The sequence below is a fragment of the Thrips palmi genome, unplaced genomic scaffold, assembly GCF_012932325.1.
Source record: "Thrips palmi isolate BJ-2018 unplaced genomic scaffold, TpBJ-2018v1 HiC_scaffold_10, whole genome shotgun sequence".
Taxonomy (NCBI): domain Eukaryota; kingdom Metazoa; phylum Arthropoda; class Insecta; order Thysanoptera; family Thripidae; genus Thrips; species Thrips palmi.
In genome coordinates this window covers 9,053,514-9,072,852 of record NW_023144621.1, presented here as the reverse complement: position 1 = coordinate 9,072,852, position 19,339 = coordinate 9,053,514, and the positions used below count along the sequence as shown (strand labels likewise).

Below are 19,339 nucleotides of genomic sequence, written 5' to 3'. Positions count from 1 at the left end.
GGTGAAGGGTAGTCCCAGGTAGTCCGCTGTCTTTTGTTTGTTTGTGGTGGTGGTGTCTGTCAAAAAGGCAGAAAGGACTTACTTTAATCATTTTCTGTTTGTCTTGCTGTGTGATTTTGCGCTTGGAAGTATATTTTATTTTACACTTGGTGAGTTAACACAATATGAAAGGAATGACAACAAAGGTACTTGACATTAAACACCACTTCTTTTGCGACGGATTCCGTCCCTTCCCCTTAACCTCCCTGATATGGGCAGGTTGTGTATTCCCTGTCATGAAAGTTGATATGTCCACGTCCACTAGTTTTGTGTTTCTCTCAAGTTTGAAATTATTGTTATACCACACTTAACAGCCTAGCTCCAACTTTAATTTGTCTGTTCCAGACCACAAACTTCTTTGTGCCTTGCATTCGATTCATTTGGAGTGGCCCCTATCTTTTTAAGACTATGAATGGAATAGTTCAAGATGAGCCTGCTGTTGTAAGTAATAAGTCGACGTATGTTGCCCTGAATAATAATAATAATTTATTTTGTTCCTACAACGTCTGTTTATGTCTAGAATAAATGGTGGTGTGCTAACCGGACGAGAGTTTTGTATGCCCCCGTTCCAAAGCTTTCGGAGGACAGTCTTTCAGCACGGGAAGAGGAGGAGACATGGCTCAAACGCAATCTGCGGTTTCAGACAGAAATTACATGGCTCCTGTCTCTTGAGCACCACAGGTAACATTTAGATTGACTCAAATATTCAATACTGTCCTTCCCTGATCAAGCAAAGCACTTATGTACTACCACATGCTGAAATGGATCTTTTGCAGGTTTTGGTCCCAGATTTTGTTCAGTGCACATTCCATGGATGGTTTGATATCATTTCTTCAGGAAGCTCTTCCTTACTATGTGCTTCCTGAATTCCTGGTAGCTCCCCGTTTGGAGGAGGCCTACCATAGAACAGCGGAGCTAGTGTTTCAAGCATTTATGAGACTAGGTGTATTTGATTCTAAGGTAAGAGAAGAAAATAAATGTTATTTATTTTTATGAGAGGACCATGATGTACTATTTTAACTTTTGGTATGTCTATCTATTTTCAGTTTCTCAGTTATTTTCCTGTACAAAAGCAAGCTGAACTTGTTTATGAACATCATGTTTTCACTCTACCAATAATCCTAGACCTGTGCCACTTATTTGGGAGAGAAAATCGCCAAGCTATATCCAGCCTTGTGGAGATATTATTTAGGAATCAGCCTAGATATTTGACTGACATTCCACAAATTGTAACATTCTTAGAAGAGGTGTCTATCCTGATGTTATACTGTATTTATTTGGAAGGATCCATTTGTATCACACTGTTTAACCTTTCACTTTTTCTTTAATTTTAGGCATTTAAGATACTTACTCATAGCTTTTGTGGGGCTGCCTCTATTCTTAGTGTCTATGGAGAACCTGCTCCTTTGGCCTTTGGTAATGACCAAACTCGTCTAGAAGACATGTCATCTGAGCAGTGTAGAGATAAGTTGCTTTATCTTCTAGATACTGTTGCCACTGGGGCTGCATTTCTAGACTTATGCAGCCCTGCAAGTCATGATTTTCGTAGGCGGCATTTTCATAGCAGGTAGGGTAGGTCGGCGAGGCCGAACGTTTTGTAAACATATTTTTATACAGAATTCAAACCAAAAATACTAATAAAAATTTTTTTTCCTAGGCTGGCTATGTTTTACAATGAAGCTATACCTCGTGTGGAAAAGAAAATAGAATCCATTGGCTGTAGTGAGGACCAAATTTCCCAATATGTAGATCTTAAACATAAACTAAGCCTTGCTAAGATGGAAATTTTACGACTTTTTAAATCAATAAGTCTAAGTTATGTTCAGAGTCTACTTGAAAACAGGTTGGTGAAAAAAATAAAGAAACAAGGGAGGATGTGTGTGCAGTTAGAGAAATGAATACTGAGTCACTAACATTTTTGTTTCTTACAATTTAAGAGATGACATGAGTGAAGAAGAGCTAAAGAAAAGTGTGGATGACTACATGACAATGCTGACAGACTGTCTTTCTGAGCAGACTTTTGTGAGAGATTACAATGCTGTGTATGGAATAGACAATGATCTGGATACTATAGCTCAGATCTCTCCTGATCTGTATCCTTTTCGCATATTGGTCAACATTAACAACATTAAATTTAAACATAGTTTAAAAGTTTTTGAGAGTGTCTTTAATTGTTTTTGCTGTTTTAATCATGGTTTTCCTTAGCAAACTTTCAGTGATACAATAAAATACAATTATCTTATGGAATCAGTATTATCTTCCTATTCTCTTCCCAAGAAGAAGGATCTGAATGCTACTTGTTTTAAGCCCAAATCCTCTTCTCAAGCTAAAACAGTAAGATGTCCATCTGTTTTTTTGTTGTGGTTTTGTCGTACCATACACTTTGTTATTTGAGATAGTAAAAAACTAATAACAAAATTGTTCTTTCAGAACCAGTTACTAGTTGAAGATGGGCCATCAACAAGCTCATCAAGCTCTGCTACAGGGAACTGTCCATCGGGAGTTGAGCTGGATTCATTAATATCAGAAGTTAAAGACATCTTACCTGATCTTGGGGATGGTTTTGTGCAGGTGTGTTTCATTATATTTTATTTTCACTTGTCCACATTCATCTTTACTGAATTTAAAAGATATAACTTGTTTTCGTGTTTGTAGCGTTGTCTACAGCATTTTAATTATCAAAGCCATGCTGTGATAAATGCAGTACTTGAAGATTCTTTGCCTCAAGAATTAAGCAATCTTGATAGAAGTGCTTCTCACATCACAGGTCTCTTGAATGAAAAGGTATGGTTCTTATATGCATATTATTTCTATCTTGCACATGATAGCTATTTGTTAAAATGGGAACATGTGATGACTACCTGAGTGTTCTATCTTGACTCTGCATTGTAGGATCCATCAACTGTGAAGAGGTACAATGTTTTTGATAATGATGAATTTGATATTATGACCAGAGATCATATTGATACCTCAAGAGTCCATAAGGGCAAAAGGTTCGTGTTGTTTGATATCAATACCACTTTCTTCTTACTACTTCTGATAATCTAATTTTGTAGTTACTATCATGTAATATTTAAATTGTGTACTATTTCTAGGAAAAATTTACCGAAGAATGCATTTGATCTATTAAATGACAAAACTGAGGTAAAGGCTCTGAGGGACCTTTATCATCGCTTTGGAACTGTTGACACAACAGGAAGTATGTATGATGATGAATATGATGACACATATGATGATGATCTGGCAATTGAAGAAGCTGGAGAAATTGAACAGAGGTATGGCTTACTATCTTGTTCAACATAACATGATATTCATTCCACTGGTCTACATTTGATGTTATAATAACATAATTTTCAGACGAAATTTTGTTGTGCCACGCGTTCTTCGATCAAATGAAGAGGTTGAAAGTGAGGAAGTAAGTGGAAATGAGGAGAATGACACAGAAAAGATTCCTCCACCCAAAAATGCATTCTGTGAGGATCCTGCAGCAGTTCGAGCGAGGAGGGAAAGGCAGTGGGCTGACAGGATGCAGCAAAGAGGTGGTGGAAGGAGCAAGGGGAAAAGCGGTGGTAGTTCTTCTAGTGGTGAAAAGAAATTTGATGTTGTTGGTAAGAATTTGCTCTTGCACACATGAAATGCAAAAAGTTTCACTTCTAACCAAAGAATTAATATAAATTTGTATTTCTCTAGGTAAACCTAAAGGGCAAGGCCAAGATAAGCAAGTTACACAAAATCGAGACCACAAAAATACAAATAAATCTGCAAGGGCCAATCATAATCGAAGATCTGGAGCATCTCATAAAAGAAACCAAGGAATGATACCATCATAATTTGATTGATAGCTAATTTTGTGTTCCTTTCATTCATCTCAAAGAAACTTGGAGTTTGATGTGACATTGCTGGAAATCTCAATTGAGGCTGTGCATGATTGAAAGAGCCTCTATTCCTCCATAGATTTTTAACTAATCCTAACTGATGTGACTGTTTGGATAATTGGTTTGATTGATACATTTGAGACACATTAAGAGAAATACCAATACTTGATGGTAGTAGCAACATAAGTACCCTGTTACCCTCTGCTGGCTCAGATATTGTTGCAAGTTGCAAAAAGTTTCAGGTTTATAAAATTATTGCTTTTGGGAGATTAAAGTTATTTCTTTTAGATGGTGCTTGTTTTAATTTTTATTTATATGAACATGTTAATCAAAAAATAAAGAAACAAAGAAGTTTGTACAGAAGAAATTTAAGAACTTTGCACTTTTTGCAGGTAACTTAGTTATTTTTTGGAGTGTACTCAACACATCTTGATGGATCAGTTGTGAAGAATTCTTGACATTTGGTCATCAACCTCTTCAATGCTTGAATGTATTTCCTCTGTGTTTCATCATTCAACACATGGGCAACATTTTTAGAAAAGATTTTTTCTCGTCCTGTACGAGCGTGGATACCAACCATGGTTACACCAATGGGCCATGGTGCATTGCCAATTGCCATTTGAAGATATGCATCACTAGCCTAAAAGAAAGTAAAGAAAGAAAAAGAAAGTTTTGTTTTTTGTTTTTTAAAGAGCTGACTACACCAAATATCATACATGTCTGATGCCAAGTAAACAAATACACTTACCTTCAAGTAATTTCGATCCAGTAAATGTTTGGTAATTTCCGTGAGGCTGTCTGAAATATCTTCAGGTAAGGTGCGGCTCTTCAATTTGCGTAGCAAGGGTTTTAAGTATGTTTGTGTTTGTGAGTAAGTGGCACTTGCTAGCTTTACTTTGGTAGTACGCTTTTCAGCGGCTGGTATGTTGTTCAGCTGCTCACCCCATAATCGTAACAGAAGCTGAAATTAAAAACAGATGGGTAAAGATTGTTGTTTCAGTTCAGTGCAGCGACTGACATCAAGGTCTTCTTAATGTTGCATACATACCTGTAGTAGCTGAAATGTCACTTTCATGTCAAGATCCCGATCTCCTTTTCCAATTAGATCAACATTTTGATGAATGTCCTCCCAGGTTACTTCCACAGTAGGGACTTTCACTTCACCTTCCCTTGGAAGGCCTTCATGAACTAACTCTTTCAAATAGCCCTGGTCAACTCGTTCCATAGCCTCTTGAAAGTCGTTTCTGAATCCCTGTCAATCAATAACATGTGACATGAATACTACTTCAACAGACTCAGCTACTCTGACAGTGTCGTCACCCCAACTCACTTTGTTAACTTCCGGCTCTAAGATTTCAACTCTTCTGAGACGTTGGAATGCTTCTGCTTCACTTTCACCAAATAAGAAAATAGGTTCTCCTCTTTCTCGCAGGCGCCGAATAACTTCTCTTCTAGGAAGTTCAGTTTGGTCTGGGCCAGACTTCCCATCAGAGGTGCCTTCTGTCAAGAAAATAAGAGAAATGTGACTAGCTTGAGGCATAAATAAGGATGATAGTTGTGGGAGTACAAACCAAGAACACCTTACCTCCTGATGACTTTGATTCTGATTGCTCCGAGACCCCAATACAGCCATATTTCTTTTGATACTCTTCCTCCTCCTTCTTTAGTAAATCCCCTCGTCGAAAGTATTTCTCCGAAGGTGTCTGAAATGAACCATGACACCTAATAAAGCTTAGAAATAGAAACACGGAAACCAAAACAAAGCTTTAAAGGCAATAGGGTTATTTACGTACAATGACGTTAGTATCTAATAGCTGCTTTCTCTTTCGTGCGATTTCAGCCTTTATGGCCTCCATCTTATCGAAATGTGAGGGCCAATCTCAACGTAGTTTCAAGTAATTGACATATTTCAAACACCTCAAAATTATGTCATATTTCAACTTTTCAGAGAGCTTTTTTCCAGAAGACGAGACAACAAGATAGGCAACGGCAACAAGACCATCGCATACGTTATTTACCCTCCAATTTCACCTATTCGCACGAAACCACTTTATCCAACTGCAAAGTTCTTCACTCGGTGGCTAGATCCTCAGCTGTTACGAAAACTGGAAGATAGCTGACATGCGAACGACGATTTCGTTATTTTAGTCTTACATAAGTTGTCTGTTACCGCGGCACCAAATTTTCTTACTTTTGTGAGAACTTTTGCTTTTCTTTTTAATGTTTCTTAACTTGTTTCAAATCGTTTTCCGGTTCCGTTCTGCACTAAAATATTCTTTCCACCTTCTTTTCTTTCTTTCAAGCCTTGGCCTTCGGGAGCCCCACGTGCACAATTGCGCGTGGTGTTGTGCTTAGTAAATAAGCACGTTCAATCTGTGTATTATTACTTGTTTATTTTAATTTGTGAAGATGGCGAAATTATGTTTAAGTAAGTTCCTCAATAATTTGGCGTTTGACTCTGATCGTGTGTGCGTTTGCTGGATTAGTGTGCGCAATGCCCCCCTCTGCCCTGCCTTGACTTTTAGTTTTAATTAACTAGTACTAGTACGTCACTATTCGATGTCAAAATGAAGGCCTTGTTTCGTATTCAGTTTATCTCTGCCATGCGATTGAATTGTTACGGACGCAGGATATTCCGTTAGGAAATTGAGAAATCTGGTTAGGTTGTACCAATCCGGCAACATGCGGCGTCGTACCTCGCGTAGCATTGACACTATATTCTCGTTCTTTATTTTATTACAGAAAAGCCAAGCAAGCGGGTTTCTGCCAAGCGTCGTTACAAGATAGAGAAACGTGTAAGGCAACATAACAAGAAGAAAAGACGTGCTGAGAAGAAAAGTGGCAAGGGTTAGCTTTGTTTGGCTGCTTTCTGAAGCTTTCTACCATTGCTGAACAAATTGATTCACATTATATTTTGTTTTGATAGGTAACAAGACCAACAAGATAATTGAAGTTCCAAACATCTGCCCTTTTAAAGAAGAGGTTTTGAAAGAAGTGGACGAATACAAACAAAAGGAAAAAGAGGTTCTCAAGAAGGCTTTCGAAAATCATCTTGCAAGGAAAGCGGAGGCAGAAGAGAAGGATGTTGACATGGGTGAAGAATCTGAAAGCCTAAATGATCTTGTACAGAGTGCTCAATCTAGACTTGCACAGCATGAAATTTGGGGAGAAGGACAGCCTTCCCGTATTGGTTCTGAATTTGTGCAGAAAACTGAGAACTCGTTGAAAGCGTATTACAAAGAGTTCCGCAAAGTTGTGGATGCTGCAGACGTTGTCCTTGAGGTTGTAGATGCCAGAGATCCGTTAGGAACTCGATGTCTTCAAGTTGAAGAAGCTGTCAGAGAGGCTCGTGGCAACAAGAAATTGGTGGTTGTTCTAAACAAAGCTGGTAAATGTATTGTATGCATGTGTGTACATTTGAAAGTAAGGGTAGTTGGCTTAATTGTTAATATTTTTCCTAGATTTGGTACCTAAAGAAATTTTGGTAAAATGGCTTCAGTACCTTCGTCGCTCTGTGCCTGCAATTGCCTTCAAAGCCTCCACTCAAAAACAGAAACAGAAGTTGGGTAGACGCAAGGTGAAGAAGAACTGGAGCCAGCAAGAAACTCAAGTTTCTGCGTGTGTTGGTGCTGAGGTCTTAATGTCTTTGCTCAACAATTATTGTCGAAACAAGGACATTAAAACTTCTATTCATGTTGGGATAGTTGGTAAGTCATGTTACTGAAAAGTTAGAAATTCTTGCCCATTAAACTTTAGTCTACTAATACTTTCATGAAAATTTCAGGTTTACCCAATGTTGGTAAAAGCAGTATCATCAACAGTCTCAAGAGAAGTCGTGCCTGTAATGTTGGAGCTATGCCAGGTGTGACCAAGTGGGTATATCTCAAGTCAATGAGCCTTCTATCGTAAAAGAAACCTGTTTTGTCTAATTGACATACATATTTAGATCTGCTCAGGTGGTTGAGTTGGATAAGAAGATAAAGTTACTGGACAGTCCTGGTATTGTGTTTGCTCATACAAGTAGCAATGATGCTTCATCTGTTTTGAAGAATGCAGTACACGTTCAGTCTATTGCTGATCCACTTACACCTGCAACTGCTATTCTACAACGGGCGAACAAACAACAGGTATAGCGTTACGTATTTACAAGAAAACTGTGAATTTTAAAATAACCTTCAGTGGTTTAAAATTTTTGTGAGATTGTCATCTTTCTCCTGCACCCCTGCTCATCAATAGTTTCTTACTGACCATATTACTGGTTTGATTATGCCCCAAGTTTACCAGTAAAGCACACATTTTTGTGCTCCTCTCTTTACACTAATGGGTTTCTTATATGCTAAATGACTTATATTTCAGTAGCCATGATTTCCATTGTAAAGAAAATGATGTTTCTCATTGGTTCCTTCCGTAGTTGGAAGTAAGCCAATAAAGATTTCAACAATCTTATCTATCTACAAAAGGGAGAATCAGCTTGGTTTATTGTGTTGCTAGTGAAAATCTTTCTTATGACAATTAACTTTTACTGTACTTCAATGGATCACAATATTGCTGCAGGAATGTGATTGCCTTGTAGCTATTTGGTCCATTGAAAAGCAAATGATGTTTCCCATGGGCTCCTACTATAATTGGAAGTGGGCCAAGAAAAATGTCCACAATTTCAATTACCAAAGAGAGAACCAGCTTGGTTTGTAATGCTTTTAGAGAAAATATGTCTTGTAGGAATTTACTTCTTCAATGGATCAGGATATTACTGCAGGGATGTGATTGCCTTGTAGCCATTTGGTCCATTGAAAAGAAAATGATGTTTCCCATGGGCTCCTACCATAGTTGGAAGTGGGCCAAGATAGATTTCAACAATTTTAATTTACTAAAGAGAGAACCAGCTTGGTTTATAATGCGTCTGGATAAATTATGTCTTTTACTAATTTACCTTACTCCAATGGATCAGGATATTGCGGCAGGATATCATTGCCTTGTTGCTATTTGGTCCATTGAAAAGAAAATGATGTTTCCCATGGGCTCCTACCATAGGTGGAAGTGGGCCAAGATAGATTTCAACAATTTTAATGCGGTAAAGAGAGAACCAGCTTGGTTCATAATGCTTCTGGATGAAATATGTCTTTCACTAACATACGTACTTCTACTCCAATGGATCAGGATATTGCTGCAAGGAAGTCATTGCCTAGTAGCTATTTGGTTCATTGAAAAGAAAATGATGTTTCCCATGAGTTCCTTCTGTAATAAGAAGTGAGCTAAGATAGATTTCAACATTTTTTACCTAACAGAAGAACAACTTGGTGGTTGTAGCAGTTGCAGCCAAGAATGTGTCGATAAGAGAATATGTTTGTACCTTGTTTTAGATGATGATCTTGTATAATCTTCCCGAGTATGACACACCAGAAGAATTCTTCATCTCATTAGCAGAAGCAACAGGAAAATTTAAGAAACAGGGCTTACCTGATATTGAAAAGGCTGCTAAACAGCTGATTGATGATTGGAACAAGTGAGTGATCTTTGATCTCTATCTTCTGCAGAATCAAAACAAGTTCTATATTGTCATTTTCTTTGTTTTGTAAAATTTAGGGGTAAAATTAGGTATCATACAGTTCCTCCAGAAGCTGAAAGCACTCATGTTAGTGCTTGTATTGTGACAGAAGATGCAGCTGAATTTGATTTAGACTCCTTCAAGCAAATGGAAGCTGAAAATTTGCAAGAATTTCAGGATAGCGCACCTAAAAGGAGATGTGTTCAAGGTATGTTCATTTTGTTCTGTGCTATCATTGATTGTGAACAATAATTAAAATAAGCTTCTGTGTTCAGTTGAGCCTCTGGTCATAGACCCTACAGAACCTGTTGTGGCCCTCATGGATGATGCTGACACCCAGGAACAGATGGAGGAAGTTAGAGGTGGTGATGTGTTGGTAAGTTTTGAAATATGCTTTTATAACTTGCAAGTAAGGACTTAGCGATTGCTGTCAAGAGAATCTTGTATTTCTACTGCATATCAAAACTTGTATACTGAGACTAAAGTCCCTAGTTAACGGCCCCTGCCATGATTGGGTCTCATGAGTCTCAAAGAGGAAATGCTCGACTTATGCACTGATGTGTGTGTCTATCGACACCTCAGTCGCCAAGTGGAGTTACACTGAATCATGTTTTTCCAAATAACATTTTCATTGCACTGTGAGACTAAAGTCCCTGGTTAATGGCCCCTGCCATGATTGGGTCTCATGAGTCTCAAAGAGAAAATGCTCGACTTATGCACTGATGTGTGTGTCTATCGACACCTCAGTCGCCAAGTGGAGTTACACTGAATCATGTTTTTCCAAATAACATTTTCATTGCTCTGTGAGACAAAAGTCCCTGGTTAGTGGTCCCTGCCATGATTGGGTCTCAAGAGTCTCAAAGAGGAAAGACTCGACTTATGCACTGATGTGTGCGTCTATCGACACCTTGGTCGCCAAGTGGAGTTACACTGAATCATGTTTTTCCAAATAACATTTTCATTGCACTGTGAGACTAAAGTCCCTGGTTAGTGGTCCCTGCCGTGATTGGGTCTCAAGAGTCTCAAAGAGGAATGACTCGACTTATGCACTGATGTGTGCGTCTATCGACACCTTGGTCGCCAAGTGGAGTTACACTGAATCATGTTTTTTCCTAATTCCCCATAACTAAGACTGAAGCTGCTTATTTTATTATTAATAAGATATTTTGTTCTAGGTTGATGAAAATGTGAAAGTTGTTGCTGAGAAAAGGAGGAAAATTGATAGAGGTGAAAGTAGGAAGTCGAGTGCAAAAGATCAGAAAAAAGAAGAAACTCTTATGCAGTTGGAAGGAAATCAAAAGTTAAATTTGCACAACAAACTTGAGGCAAAAAAACTGAAGAAAAAGCAGGCAAGAAACTGTGAGTTCTTCAGTTTTTCATTCAGGTATTTAAATCCATTTTTATTATGGTTTTCTTATGTTGTCTTTCTTTCTTAGCTCGTCATGCTGCTGCATTAGCTGGAGTGTTGGAGAACTTCTCCCTCAATGGTGGAGATGATTCTTATGACTTTGAAACAGATTTCACCAAGTGAACCCCCAAGCTACTATACATTTAGCTTTTGATTAACTGTGATCATAATTATAGGTAATAAATCTGTCTTGAATGATTTATTTTATTCATTAAACCTTGGCTTCAGTTGCTTGATAAATAATAAACTTAGATTTTAACACAATTTTTATTTCCTTTTCTTGGTGCAAAGAACACTCAAAGCAATGTAACAAAACACAGATTCTAAAGTCTTATCTTAGGTGCAAACTCAACCAACACCAGTCTACCAGTCCACCTAAACTTTTAAGAATTGGAATGCTGTCAATAGTCTAAGTAGCTGAGAGACAAAGTATGTGGAGGGAAAAAGGGATTCTTTGGGTCACTTTTCCCCTTAGAACATACATACTTAAGAACTTGTGCCTTCTGATCATACGTTGATTGAGAAGAGAAGTATAGTGCTTGTAGAATGACAGGTACACAACATTCAACTTTTAGTCACTGGGCATGCACTAAGAGTAATAATCTGGAGAAGATGCCCAGACAGTGGTCAGCAATAAAATAAAAAGTGGAAACTAAAACAGCTGTTAAAAACAGAATAATTTCAAATAAAGAAATAATAGTAAATCTAGATCTCCAATATATAATACTTCATAATAAGTACGTTATAGAGAGGAGGTTTGTGTGCTACTCAACTAGAACCTCTTGACTAATTGTGAAGGCACATTTGGAAGCACTTACATATTCATTTCTATTGTCATTTTGTGCATAACAGTAAAGAAACAAGAACTATCAGTGAAAACTTAAGTACAGTCAAGGTTAGATGTAAACTGCCAAAAAAATGCAGGAGTTACATCAAGATAAAAGAAAACGTCTTTGGTCCTCAAAACAAGAACAGAGGCACTTAGAACGCTGAGCAGTTATGCTGACGCTACTACTACAACCCTGCAGTCCGCTCCACTCATTTCAAATTCTTAAATAATAAGAATGAAGTAAGTGAAGACCTGGCTAAAATTAAAAAAGATAAATATGAGCACTCTAGAAATTAACCACAGGGACAATATTTGGTGTCTGTTACTAGCCACAAGGATAGGATACAGAAAAATCAACTACAAATAAACAGTATTAACATCACATATGTCTTAAGTACTTATCTTGCTGTTGTTTTTATACCCTCAAACATCACATTCAATTTCTTTAATTTTCAAAAATTAAACTGAAACAAGAAACACTTGACTTGGAAGCCACAAAGTAAATATGTCTCAAAATGGACAAATTGTTTTAATAAATATGAATACAAAAAATACAAAACATATCATCAAAAATGTTAGGTTACAACGAAGTATGTATTTTAATAAGTTAAGAAAATGACGGCAACAAACTTGTTTCTATGATCTATTTATTAAGAGCTTGGACGGACTCAGCTCATCATAAAGAAAGACGAGATTCTTGTTTCAATTATGTCACAGCCATCAAGCTCCAGATCTTAACAGCAGTTATTTTAAATGTTATGATAAGTTAGAAAACAAAAGGGAATCAATGGAAGCTTCAAATCCTGTCAATGCACTGGGACAAGGACAAGCGCACTGGTTGAAGCAACATTTCAGAATGAATGCTAAGATAAGGAGAGAGCACATTGCATAGTAACACTAGATCAAAAAGAGAGCATATTGTAGCACATTGTTGATTTAAGAGGCGTGTTAGATAAAATAGGATTTTGCTCATTGCAAACATTAACGAGAAGGACTATCAGGTGACAAATCCAGAGAAGGATCCATAGCTACACCAGCTGCTTCAAGCATTCCATAGAACACTGACTCTCTGTTTGACATAAGAGTTGAGGGTTTGTCAAATTCAACCACCTGAAATGAAAAACATCATTATTTTAAGTTTCTTAGGGTAACTTCAAATAAATATTTTTTATTGTAATGTAACCACATACTTTCCCAGCATCCATAACCATAACTCGGTCATAAGATGATACTGTATGTAGTCGATGAGCGATTGTGATAACAGTGCATCCCTTAAAGGTCTCTCTAATGGTCCTCTGAATCAAGAAATCTGTCTCAACATCCACAGATGCAGTAGCTTCATCAAGGAGCAAAATCTAGTTGTAATTAAAGAAAATGACAATTATGAGCCTCGAGCACAACTTTCAGGATATTGTTATTATTTAGAGGTAAAACACACTACAACCTTATTTTGACGTAAAACTGCTCTTGCCAGGCAGATTAGCTGCTTTTCTCCCACAGAAAGGTTTTGTCCAGCAGCACTTACAGGCGTCAATAGTTGCTTTTCTTCCCGGCTTAATTTCTCCTTTAGATGAGACTTCTCTAAGGCATCCCAGATTTTTTCATCATTGTGCTCTCCAAATGGGTCAAGATTAAATCTGCTCCCAGAAAAGAAAAGAAAAGAAAAAGGCACATCTTTATTCTGGCATTTAATAATGGAAATGACTATTTACACTTAGTCCAAAGGATGTAATTTTTTTTTTTTTTTTAAATCAGAACCTACCTTAATGTTCCTTCAAAAAGAACTGGATCTTGGGGAATAATAGCAATTGCTGAGCGCAATTCTTGCAACCCTAGGGAGGATATGTCCACATTGTCAATGAGAATGTGACCTCCAGCGAGCTCTGTGAGCCTCAGAAAAGTTGTTATTAAAGACGATTTTCCTGCACCAGTGCGGCCAACAACACCAACTTTCTCTCCTCCACAAATGTGAAGGGATACATTTTGAAGAACCAAGGGCAACCCATCCCGGTACCGTAATTGTACATTTTCCATTTTGATCTCACCCTTGTCTGGCCAGTTGACAGGCTTTGGGGAGTTTTGAATATGCTTAGGACCTTCTTCTGGCAGGTCAGAAGAATACTCCAAGACTCTTTCAACAGATGTGAACCTTGATTGAAACTCTGACTTAAGCTGCATCACATATGGAATAAAAGTACACACTGCAAAAACACAAGATAAGGCTAGACCACTCTGGGCAGAGGTCACTGTTCCCCGTAAACAAACAACCACCAGTCCTGTTAAGGTGACCATAACAACAGCAATCATATCCATTCTGAATGTGAACCAACGGACTGAAGAACGATATATAAGATCTGAAGCAAGGGACCTATTGAGACGAGCACAAAAGCGCTCTAAGAACACCCTTTGACGACCAAATGTACGGATAACAGACAACCCAGCCATTGTGGATGTGATGTGATTCAGAACTGGTGACTTGCGCAGATTGTCTAAACGTTTAGTTTCTTTCAGTCCTTTGTTCAGCCAAATATCAAGGAATGCAAACAAGGCAGCGGCAATAGCCAGAGCAAAGCTGAATATGGGAAATATGAAACAAATAAGCAGCATTTGTGTGGCACAAAACAGCAGACCTTGCCAAACAAACTCAAAAAAGAAAGGAATTCGAACATCCAATTCATCCATATCTTTGGAAAATCTCTGTAAAATCCTGCCAGTAGGAGTCACATCAAAGAACGAGATAGGGCAGCGTATGGTCTTACGAAACATGGTATCGTGCAAACGAGATGATCCAAGGAGAAGTTGTCTAGCAATACCCCAACCCTTACATATACCAATGAAAATAGTAATTATAAAAGTTAGTCCATAGACTAGTTGGTAAAAAGCCCTCTCTGGATTGTCATTAACCAGCCCCTTGAGTTTGTCATTGTTGTATGTTACATTGAACAAGGTCATATTATTCCTCCTTTCTGCCTGAAAATAAAGGAGAAAATAAAACGTCAAAACAATACAAATCAACCTTTCAGGACTTTTCTTTTGGTTCCTTATGTAAGATATAATTAGATAAATAAAGAATTAGTATATTTACCTCGAGTCCATCCCCTTTGTCAAGCCATGTTTGAAGCCAAATACCAGAGAATAAACGTGCCAAAGTAAAGAGCAATACAAGTAGCAAAAGAGACAGCATAATAAAGTAACCACCGCAGAAAACAAAGTATTGAAGGTATCCTTGGAGTCCCAGAGATTTGTGTTCTTCTGCTGATGTCAGATTCCCACCAAGTTCATCTACAACACCAAGAAAGAATTTTTATGGTAAACATACTTTTAAATTAACAATCTAAACACAAGTAAAAACACCTTCCACAACCACTGACCAGGAAGAACATCATCAGTTGTTTTCAAATCTGTATCGTCAGCACTGTTTTGTTTTTTAACAGCACGAGCATGATCAAAAGTCAACATCTGGCTGTAGTCTCCTGAGGCTTTTGATAATTCAGAATGACTTCCCCTTTCTGTGATAGAGCCTTCTTTCAAGTAAATAACTTCATCACACTCAGCCAGGAACTGACACCAATACAGAATGACAATGGTACATATTATGAAGTCAGTAAGAGAGATATAAAATAGATTGTACAACAATTCTAACATACCTGCAAGCCATGAGTTACAAGCAAAATTGTCTTGCCACTAAGCTTTCCCTTAATGCACTTCGAAAATATATGCCTTGCAACCCGAGCATCAACAGCACTGAGTGGATCATCCAGCAAGTACACATCTTTATTAGCATATACAGCACGAGCCAAATTAACTCTTTGTTTTTGACCTCCACTGAAAAAGAAAAAAAAAGTTCATTGCCAAAAAAATGCATGATCTACATTTATGTACAGCTGCCACTAATTTCAATTTAAGCGCACCTGAGATTCGATCCCCTCTCTCCTATTTCTGTCATATCACCATTTGATAACAAGTCTAGATCTCTTTGTAATGAGCAGACATTGATAACATCTTTGTACCGCTCCTCATCATACGGGAGTCCAAAAAGAATATTTTCACGAAGAGTTTCGTTAAAAATCCAAGCTTGCTGAGAAACTAAAGCTACACTGCCATGAACAGAAAGGTCACCTTGCAGACGTATCATCTAAAAAGAAGAAAAAGAAGCCCCAGTAGGTAAAGAATGAAATGGATAAAAATCAACATTGAAAGTTGTATTGTGGCACAGTACCACATGCTTACATCTCCTGTTATTGCTGCCAGCAAAGAGCTTTTTCCAGCACCAACTGATCCACAAATACCAAGTAGCCTCCCTTGTTCAACCGTCAATGTAATATCTCTGAGAGGCTCAAAAATAATTTCAGGTCTGTCAGAGGGATGTAGAAGCCCATCAGCTTCCAGCTGACCATTCTTATATTTCAATCCATTGGCAGAATCTTTTAGAGCAGTCTTTGTAGATTTAGTTTGTTTTACCTCAGCTGTGGAGCAAACAAAGTTTAAGAAATACAAATATAACAACAATTTCAATTTTATATCATAAATGAAGTGCAAGTTATGTGTATACTGAGCTGTGTTATGTGTATGTGTATCTGACCTTTTGATTTAGATCCAGGTTCATCATCATCCCAAATGAAAGTTGCATTTCTGATCTCAATAACTTGACCATTGCTTGATACTCCTCCAGTATTCTTTGTTGACTCAAAGTTGGGGCGCTGAAGAAACTTCTACAGAGGACAATAAATTAGAAATATGAACTTAACATGACACATGAAAGGAGAATACAGATGCTCTACATACTTGAATTTTATTGCATGACACCTTTGCTTCAGCCAAGCACTTAATACCATAAGGAAGAGTGCCAACAGTGAACTGCATTGCAGTAAAAATGGCATAAATTGTAAAGGCTTCCGCTGTATATAAGTTGTTGCCTGTTAAACTAAGAAAGACAAAATGGTAAATAGAGGAGTATTAAAATAAGACGTCTATTGGTGTTATTTCAGACAAAAGGAGAATATGTAAAACATACCTGTATCCAAGGAATGTGGCAATCGAGGCTAAAATTGTTATGGAAGGAGTAATAGTATTGCTAAAAGACTGCAAGAATGCTGCCTTTTGTAGTTGCTGTCTTTCTAACTCTCGTACACCTAGATTAAAATTAAATCTTCAGTGAAGGAATATATTTATACAAAACATACAATATTTTACAGAAAACAGAAATGAATAATCCTATCAGAATAACTAATAAAGAGGTAACCAATCACATACTTACTGCATATATTTTTAGCAAAGCTGTCCTCCCAAGCATACATTTTTATAAGCCTTATACTGTTCAGAATTTCATTCATTAATCCAATACGCTTGTCAGTGACTTGCACTGTTTTGATTCGCACCATGCTGGTTAAACTTGCAACGCCGGCCTGTAATTTTCAGAAAAATCAACAAAATAATCACTGTGTGGAAAACATGAAGAAAAAAACACACATCAAACTAAGCAGAAAACTAACCATCACAGGGTAAAACAGCAGTATAACTAAATTTCCTACTAATGCCCATGGTCCTAGCACCCAGACTGAATAGATAACACACATAGTGAACATGACAGGAGTTCCTGTTCAGATGAAACGATTATATCAGTAGTGACTTAGAGAAAAGAGAAACAGCCAACACAGTCCAGTTTTTTTTAGATTAATCTTTACCTAAAATGAGAACTCCCATGTGAGCAGCTTCAAATACCCTCTCTTGCTCATTTGTACAAAACGTTATTATTTGGCCCAAAGTTCTCTCTCCACCAGACCGAAGTAGCAGCATTTTCTTGTAAACAAGGTGTTGAATAGAGCCTTGTATACGAATTGCTGTAAAAAATAAATGGTAAACCTTTAAGAAGTTGGTCAATTGAAACAGATTTTATAAAGTGGATTCCAATTAGGTTTGAGCTTGCCTGTGTGTAAGCCCATTACATAAGCTGCCCCAAAACAATAATTTCGTAACAATTGCACAGCAAATAGAAATCCAACAAGGGTCAAGCCCCACGAAAGAGGTTGAGATTCATCATCGACATATTGAAGGATCAGGCGTTGTAAAATAGCCTGTAAACATAAGTAAAAACATTTACATGTATTATTGAATAGTTGCATTGGAGATGAATGCTAATTAAAGGAACTCACTGGACCAAGGAATTGAAATATGACAGCCAGAACCATCAAGACAGTAGCCACAATAGCTCTTGTTCTGACGATACGCCACATAACAGAAAAAAGTGATGCTTCAAATCCCTGCTGGCGAACACGGTTGTGCCATGAGTTTTCAAGTCGACAGGAACTTGCTTCAGCTCGGTCAGCAGGCTAGAAATTTGGGCAGAGGTTGGGAAAAGCATCTTTCATTAATAGATACTAAAGTTACTGGGATGAAAGAATTTGGTCACCTACATGAAGTTCATATAAATCATCTTGACTCAGTCCATGACGATAAGCCTTCCACATGAGTTTTGTCATCCAAGACACAGCAATGAATGAAAATAAGCCAGACGAATTGCCAGGCATTACTTGGCTGTCTCTAACAAGTAAAACAGATTCATCACATAAAGCACGCAACTTTGTACAACACACACGCAACAAAATAGAACATTCAACCAGTACATACGGAGGAGCTTTACGATAAGGAAGGAGGTGTTTCATTGCTGAACCATATTTTTTACCCCTTGGTTCCTCATTAGAGGGGGGACTTCTGCAATGGGTCATAAAACAATAAATTTTAACACACAATGCAAAAGATATTTTTAATTATCATTCGTGAGACATAATTCTACTTAAGCAAGCTGACCTAGATGAAGGTCCCATGTCTTCTTCGTCCAAATTGGTCTTTGTTTCGTCTTCAAGGCTAAGGCAAAGGGAACCTGTAGACAGCCACTTATGATGCCCTCCCCTGGTATCAGCCATACTACTGCAGCCAGTAGCTTACAGTCCTGCACAGAAAACCATAAAAACTAAAGTCTAAATGTTTGTAGAAAATACATAGAAACGATAACGCCTTACAAAGAATGCAAAGGAAAAGCAGTTTATATGTTCATATGTAAGATTTCTTTAAACACTATTTGAAAATCTTTGCCATTCATTAAGAATTCTAAATTCAACAAGTTGGTGGGAGCATTGGTACAATGACCTCAAAAGCGGACTTAAAATCGTATGAAAAGTATGCAGAGAAGACGACCAGTGTCCCTAGAAACAGTATGCACGAATAATACATGACAGACCACTGGGCCAAAATTCAACCAACAGGAGAACATCTTAATCCCTTTAAATAAGTTGATTCTAACCTATGTCAAGTTAAATACACATTTGAGACCATAAAGTTAAAGGACATAAAAAGAGAGAAACACTAGGTCACGCCCGAAAACTTACACTAGACAAGTAGGTACACACTTAGATTAGTACAATAATGCGTCTCATATTAAAATTAAAATGTATAACTAATGTAACGAAGTTAAGCACTGAGACACCGCCATGTTTATACAGATTGTTGTTGTTGCTGTGCTGCTGCTGTTGTTGTTGTGTCGTGCACAGCCCGCAACGCGGTATTTTTGAGTCGCCAAACTGTACAGTCGTTCTTTTGGCCCATGAGACAAGAGACTGGTGTAGGCTCGGACACGATCTGTATTG

At 37.7% G+C, this 19,339-nt stretch overlaps 5 protein-coding genes across 6 annotated transcripts; 3 read left to right on the top strand and 2 right to left on the bottom strand.

Moving 5' to 3' along the window:
* LOC117654104 (activating signal cointegrator 1 complex subunit 2) lies at positions 1 to 4,201 on the top strand. 2 transcript variants are annotated; one of them, XM_034400287.1, is made up of 15 exons: positions 1 to 149; positions 385 to 480; positions 560 to 720; positions 816 to 999; positions 1,086 to 1,286; positions 1,374 to 1,606; positions 1,697 to 1,882; positions 1,977 to 2,132; positions 2,256 to 2,373; positions 2,470 to 2,610; positions 2,695 to 2,823; positions 2,932 to 3,032; positions 3,135 to 3,314; positions 3,397 to 3,647; positions 3,730 to 4,201. In XM_034400287.1, exons 2-15 carry the CDS (start codon positions 448 to 450, stop codon positions 3,867 to 3,869), a joined length of 2,214 nt encoding a protein of 737 aa, XP_034256178.1. In that variant the 5' UTR covers positions 1 to 149; positions 385 to 447; the 3' UTR covers positions 3,870 to 4,201. The 2 variants fall into 2 exon arrangements, with proteins under 2 accessions (XP_034256178.1, XP_034256177.1); XM_034400286.1 differs by having other exon boundaries at positions 48 to 185.
* On the bottom strand, positions 4,197 to 5,924 carry LOC117654113 (pre-mRNA-splicing factor 18). Its single transcript, XM_034400305.1, has 6 exons — positions 5,708 to 5,924; positions 5,500 to 5,617; positions 5,245 to 5,414; positions 4,963 to 5,166; positions 4,663 to 4,875; positions 4,197 to 4,554 (listed from the first exon to the last, which is right to left on the bottom strand). The coding sequence occupies exons 1-6, from the start codon at positions 5,768 to 5,770 to the stop codon at positions 4,312 to 4,314; spliced, it is 1,011 nt and encodes a 336-aa protein (XP_034256196.1). The 5' UTR covers positions 5,771 to 5,924; the 3' UTR covers positions 4,197 to 4,311.
* Positions 5,925 to 6,181: 257 nt separating this feature from the next.
* LOC117654107 (guanine nucleotide-binding protein-like 3 homolog) lies at positions 6,182 to 11,065 on the top strand. Its single transcript, XM_034400291.1, has 11 exons — positions 6,182 to 6,342; positions 6,657 to 6,761; positions 6,841 to 7,302; positions 7,376 to 7,621; positions 7,699 to 7,786; positions 7,861 to 8,041; positions 9,275 to 9,417; positions 9,498 to 9,667; positions 9,735 to 9,835; positions 10,635 to 10,818; positions 10,896 to 11,065. Exons 1-11 carry the CDS (start codon positions 6,324 to 6,326, stop codon positions 10,988 to 10,990), a joined length of 1,794 nt encoding a protein of 597 aa, XP_034256182.1. The 5' UTR covers positions 6,182 to 6,323; the 3' UTR covers positions 10,991 to 11,065.
* Positions 8,048 to 9,268, top strand: LOC117654118. The gene is made up of 2 exons (XM_034400311.1): positions 8,048 to 8,985; positions 9,072 to 9,268. Exons 1-2 carry the CDS (start codon positions 8,560 to 8,562, stop codon positions 9,117 to 9,119), a joined length of 474 nt encoding a protein of 157 aa, XP_034256202.1. The 5' UTR covers positions 8,048 to 8,559; the 3' UTR covers positions 9,120 to 9,268.
* Positions 11,066 to 11,106: 41 nt separating the features above from the next.
* Positions 11,107 to 19,238, bottom strand: LOC117654099 (multidrug resistance-associated protein 5-like). The gene is made up of 21 exons (XM_034400282.1): positions 19,082 to 19,238; positions 18,504 to 18,645; positions 18,324 to 18,407; positions 18,110 to 18,236; positions 17,849 to 18,025; positions 17,623 to 17,770; positions 17,381 to 17,536; positions 17,189 to 17,292; positions 16,954 to 17,101; positions 16,711 to 16,828; positions 16,482 to 16,620; positions 16,279 to 16,408; positions 15,927 to 16,162; positions 15,608 to 15,831; positions 15,344 to 15,521; positions 15,068 to 15,257; positions 14,782 to 14,978; positions 13,459 to 14,666; positions 13,141 to 13,333; positions 12,887 to 13,051; positions 11,107 to 12,806 (listed from the first exon to the last, which is right to left on the bottom strand). Exons 2-21 carry the CDS (start codon positions 18,617 to 18,619, stop codon positions 12,678 to 12,680), a joined length of 4,167 nt encoding a protein of 1,388 aa, XP_034256173.1. The 5' UTR covers positions 18,620 to 18,645; positions 19,082 to 19,238; the 3' UTR covers positions 11,107 to 12,677.
* Between the last annotated feature and the right edge of the window lie 101 nt (positions 19,239 to 19,339).

Coding starts and splice junctions, on each gene's coding strand:
- LOC117654104 (XM_034400286.1), top strand. CDS start 165: ATGAAAGGAATGACAACAAAG. Junction 1,607..1,696: donor AGGCGGCATTTTCATAGCAG/GTAGGGTAGGTC, acceptor TTTTTTTCCTAG/GCTGGCTATGTTTTACAATG. Junction 3,648..3,729: donor AAAGAAATTTGATGTTGTTG/GTAAGAATTTGC, acceptor GTATTTCTCTAG/GTAAACCTAAAGGGCAAGGC.
- LOC117654113 (XM_034400305.1), bottom strand. CDS start 5,770: ATGGAGGCCATAAAGGCTGAAATCGCACGAAAGAGAAAGCAGCTATTA. Junction 5,415..5,499: donor AGAATCAAAGTCATCAGGAG/GTAAGGTGTTCT, acceptor TTTTCTTGACAG/AAGGCACCTCTGATGGGAAG. Junction 5,167..5,244: donor TAGAGCCGGAAGTTAACAAA/GTGAGTTGGGGT, acceptor ATTGATTGACAG/GGATTCAGAAACGACTTTCA.
- LOC117654107 (XM_034400291.1), top strand. Junction 7,303..7,375: donor GGTTGTTCTAAACAAAGCTG/GTAAATGTATTG, acceptor TATTTTTCCTAG/ATTTGGTACCTAAAGAAATT. Junction 10,819..10,895: donor GAAAAAGCAGGCAAGAAACT/GTGAGTTCTTCA, acceptor TTTCTTTCTTAG/CTCGTCATGCTGCTGCATTA.
- LOC117654118 (XM_034400311.1), top strand. CDS start 8,560: ATGTCCACAATTTCAATTACCAAAGAGAGAACCAGCTTGGTTTGTAAT. Junction 8,986..9,071: donor ATTTCAACAATTTTAATGCG/GTAAAGAGAGAA, acceptor CCAATGGATCAG/GATATTGCTGCAAGGAAGTC.
- LOC117654099 (XM_034400282.1), bottom strand. CDS start 18,619: ATGGCTGATACCAGGGGAGGGCATCATAAGTGGCTGTCTACAGGTTCC. Junction 18,408..18,503: donor GACATGGGACCTTCATCTAG/GTCAGCTTGCTT, acceptor GACCCATTGCAG/AAGTCCCCCCTCTAATGAGG. Junction 17,293..17,380: donor CATGGGAGTTCTCATTTTAG/GTAAAGATTAAT, acceptor TCATCTGAACAG/GAACTCCTGTCATGTTCACT.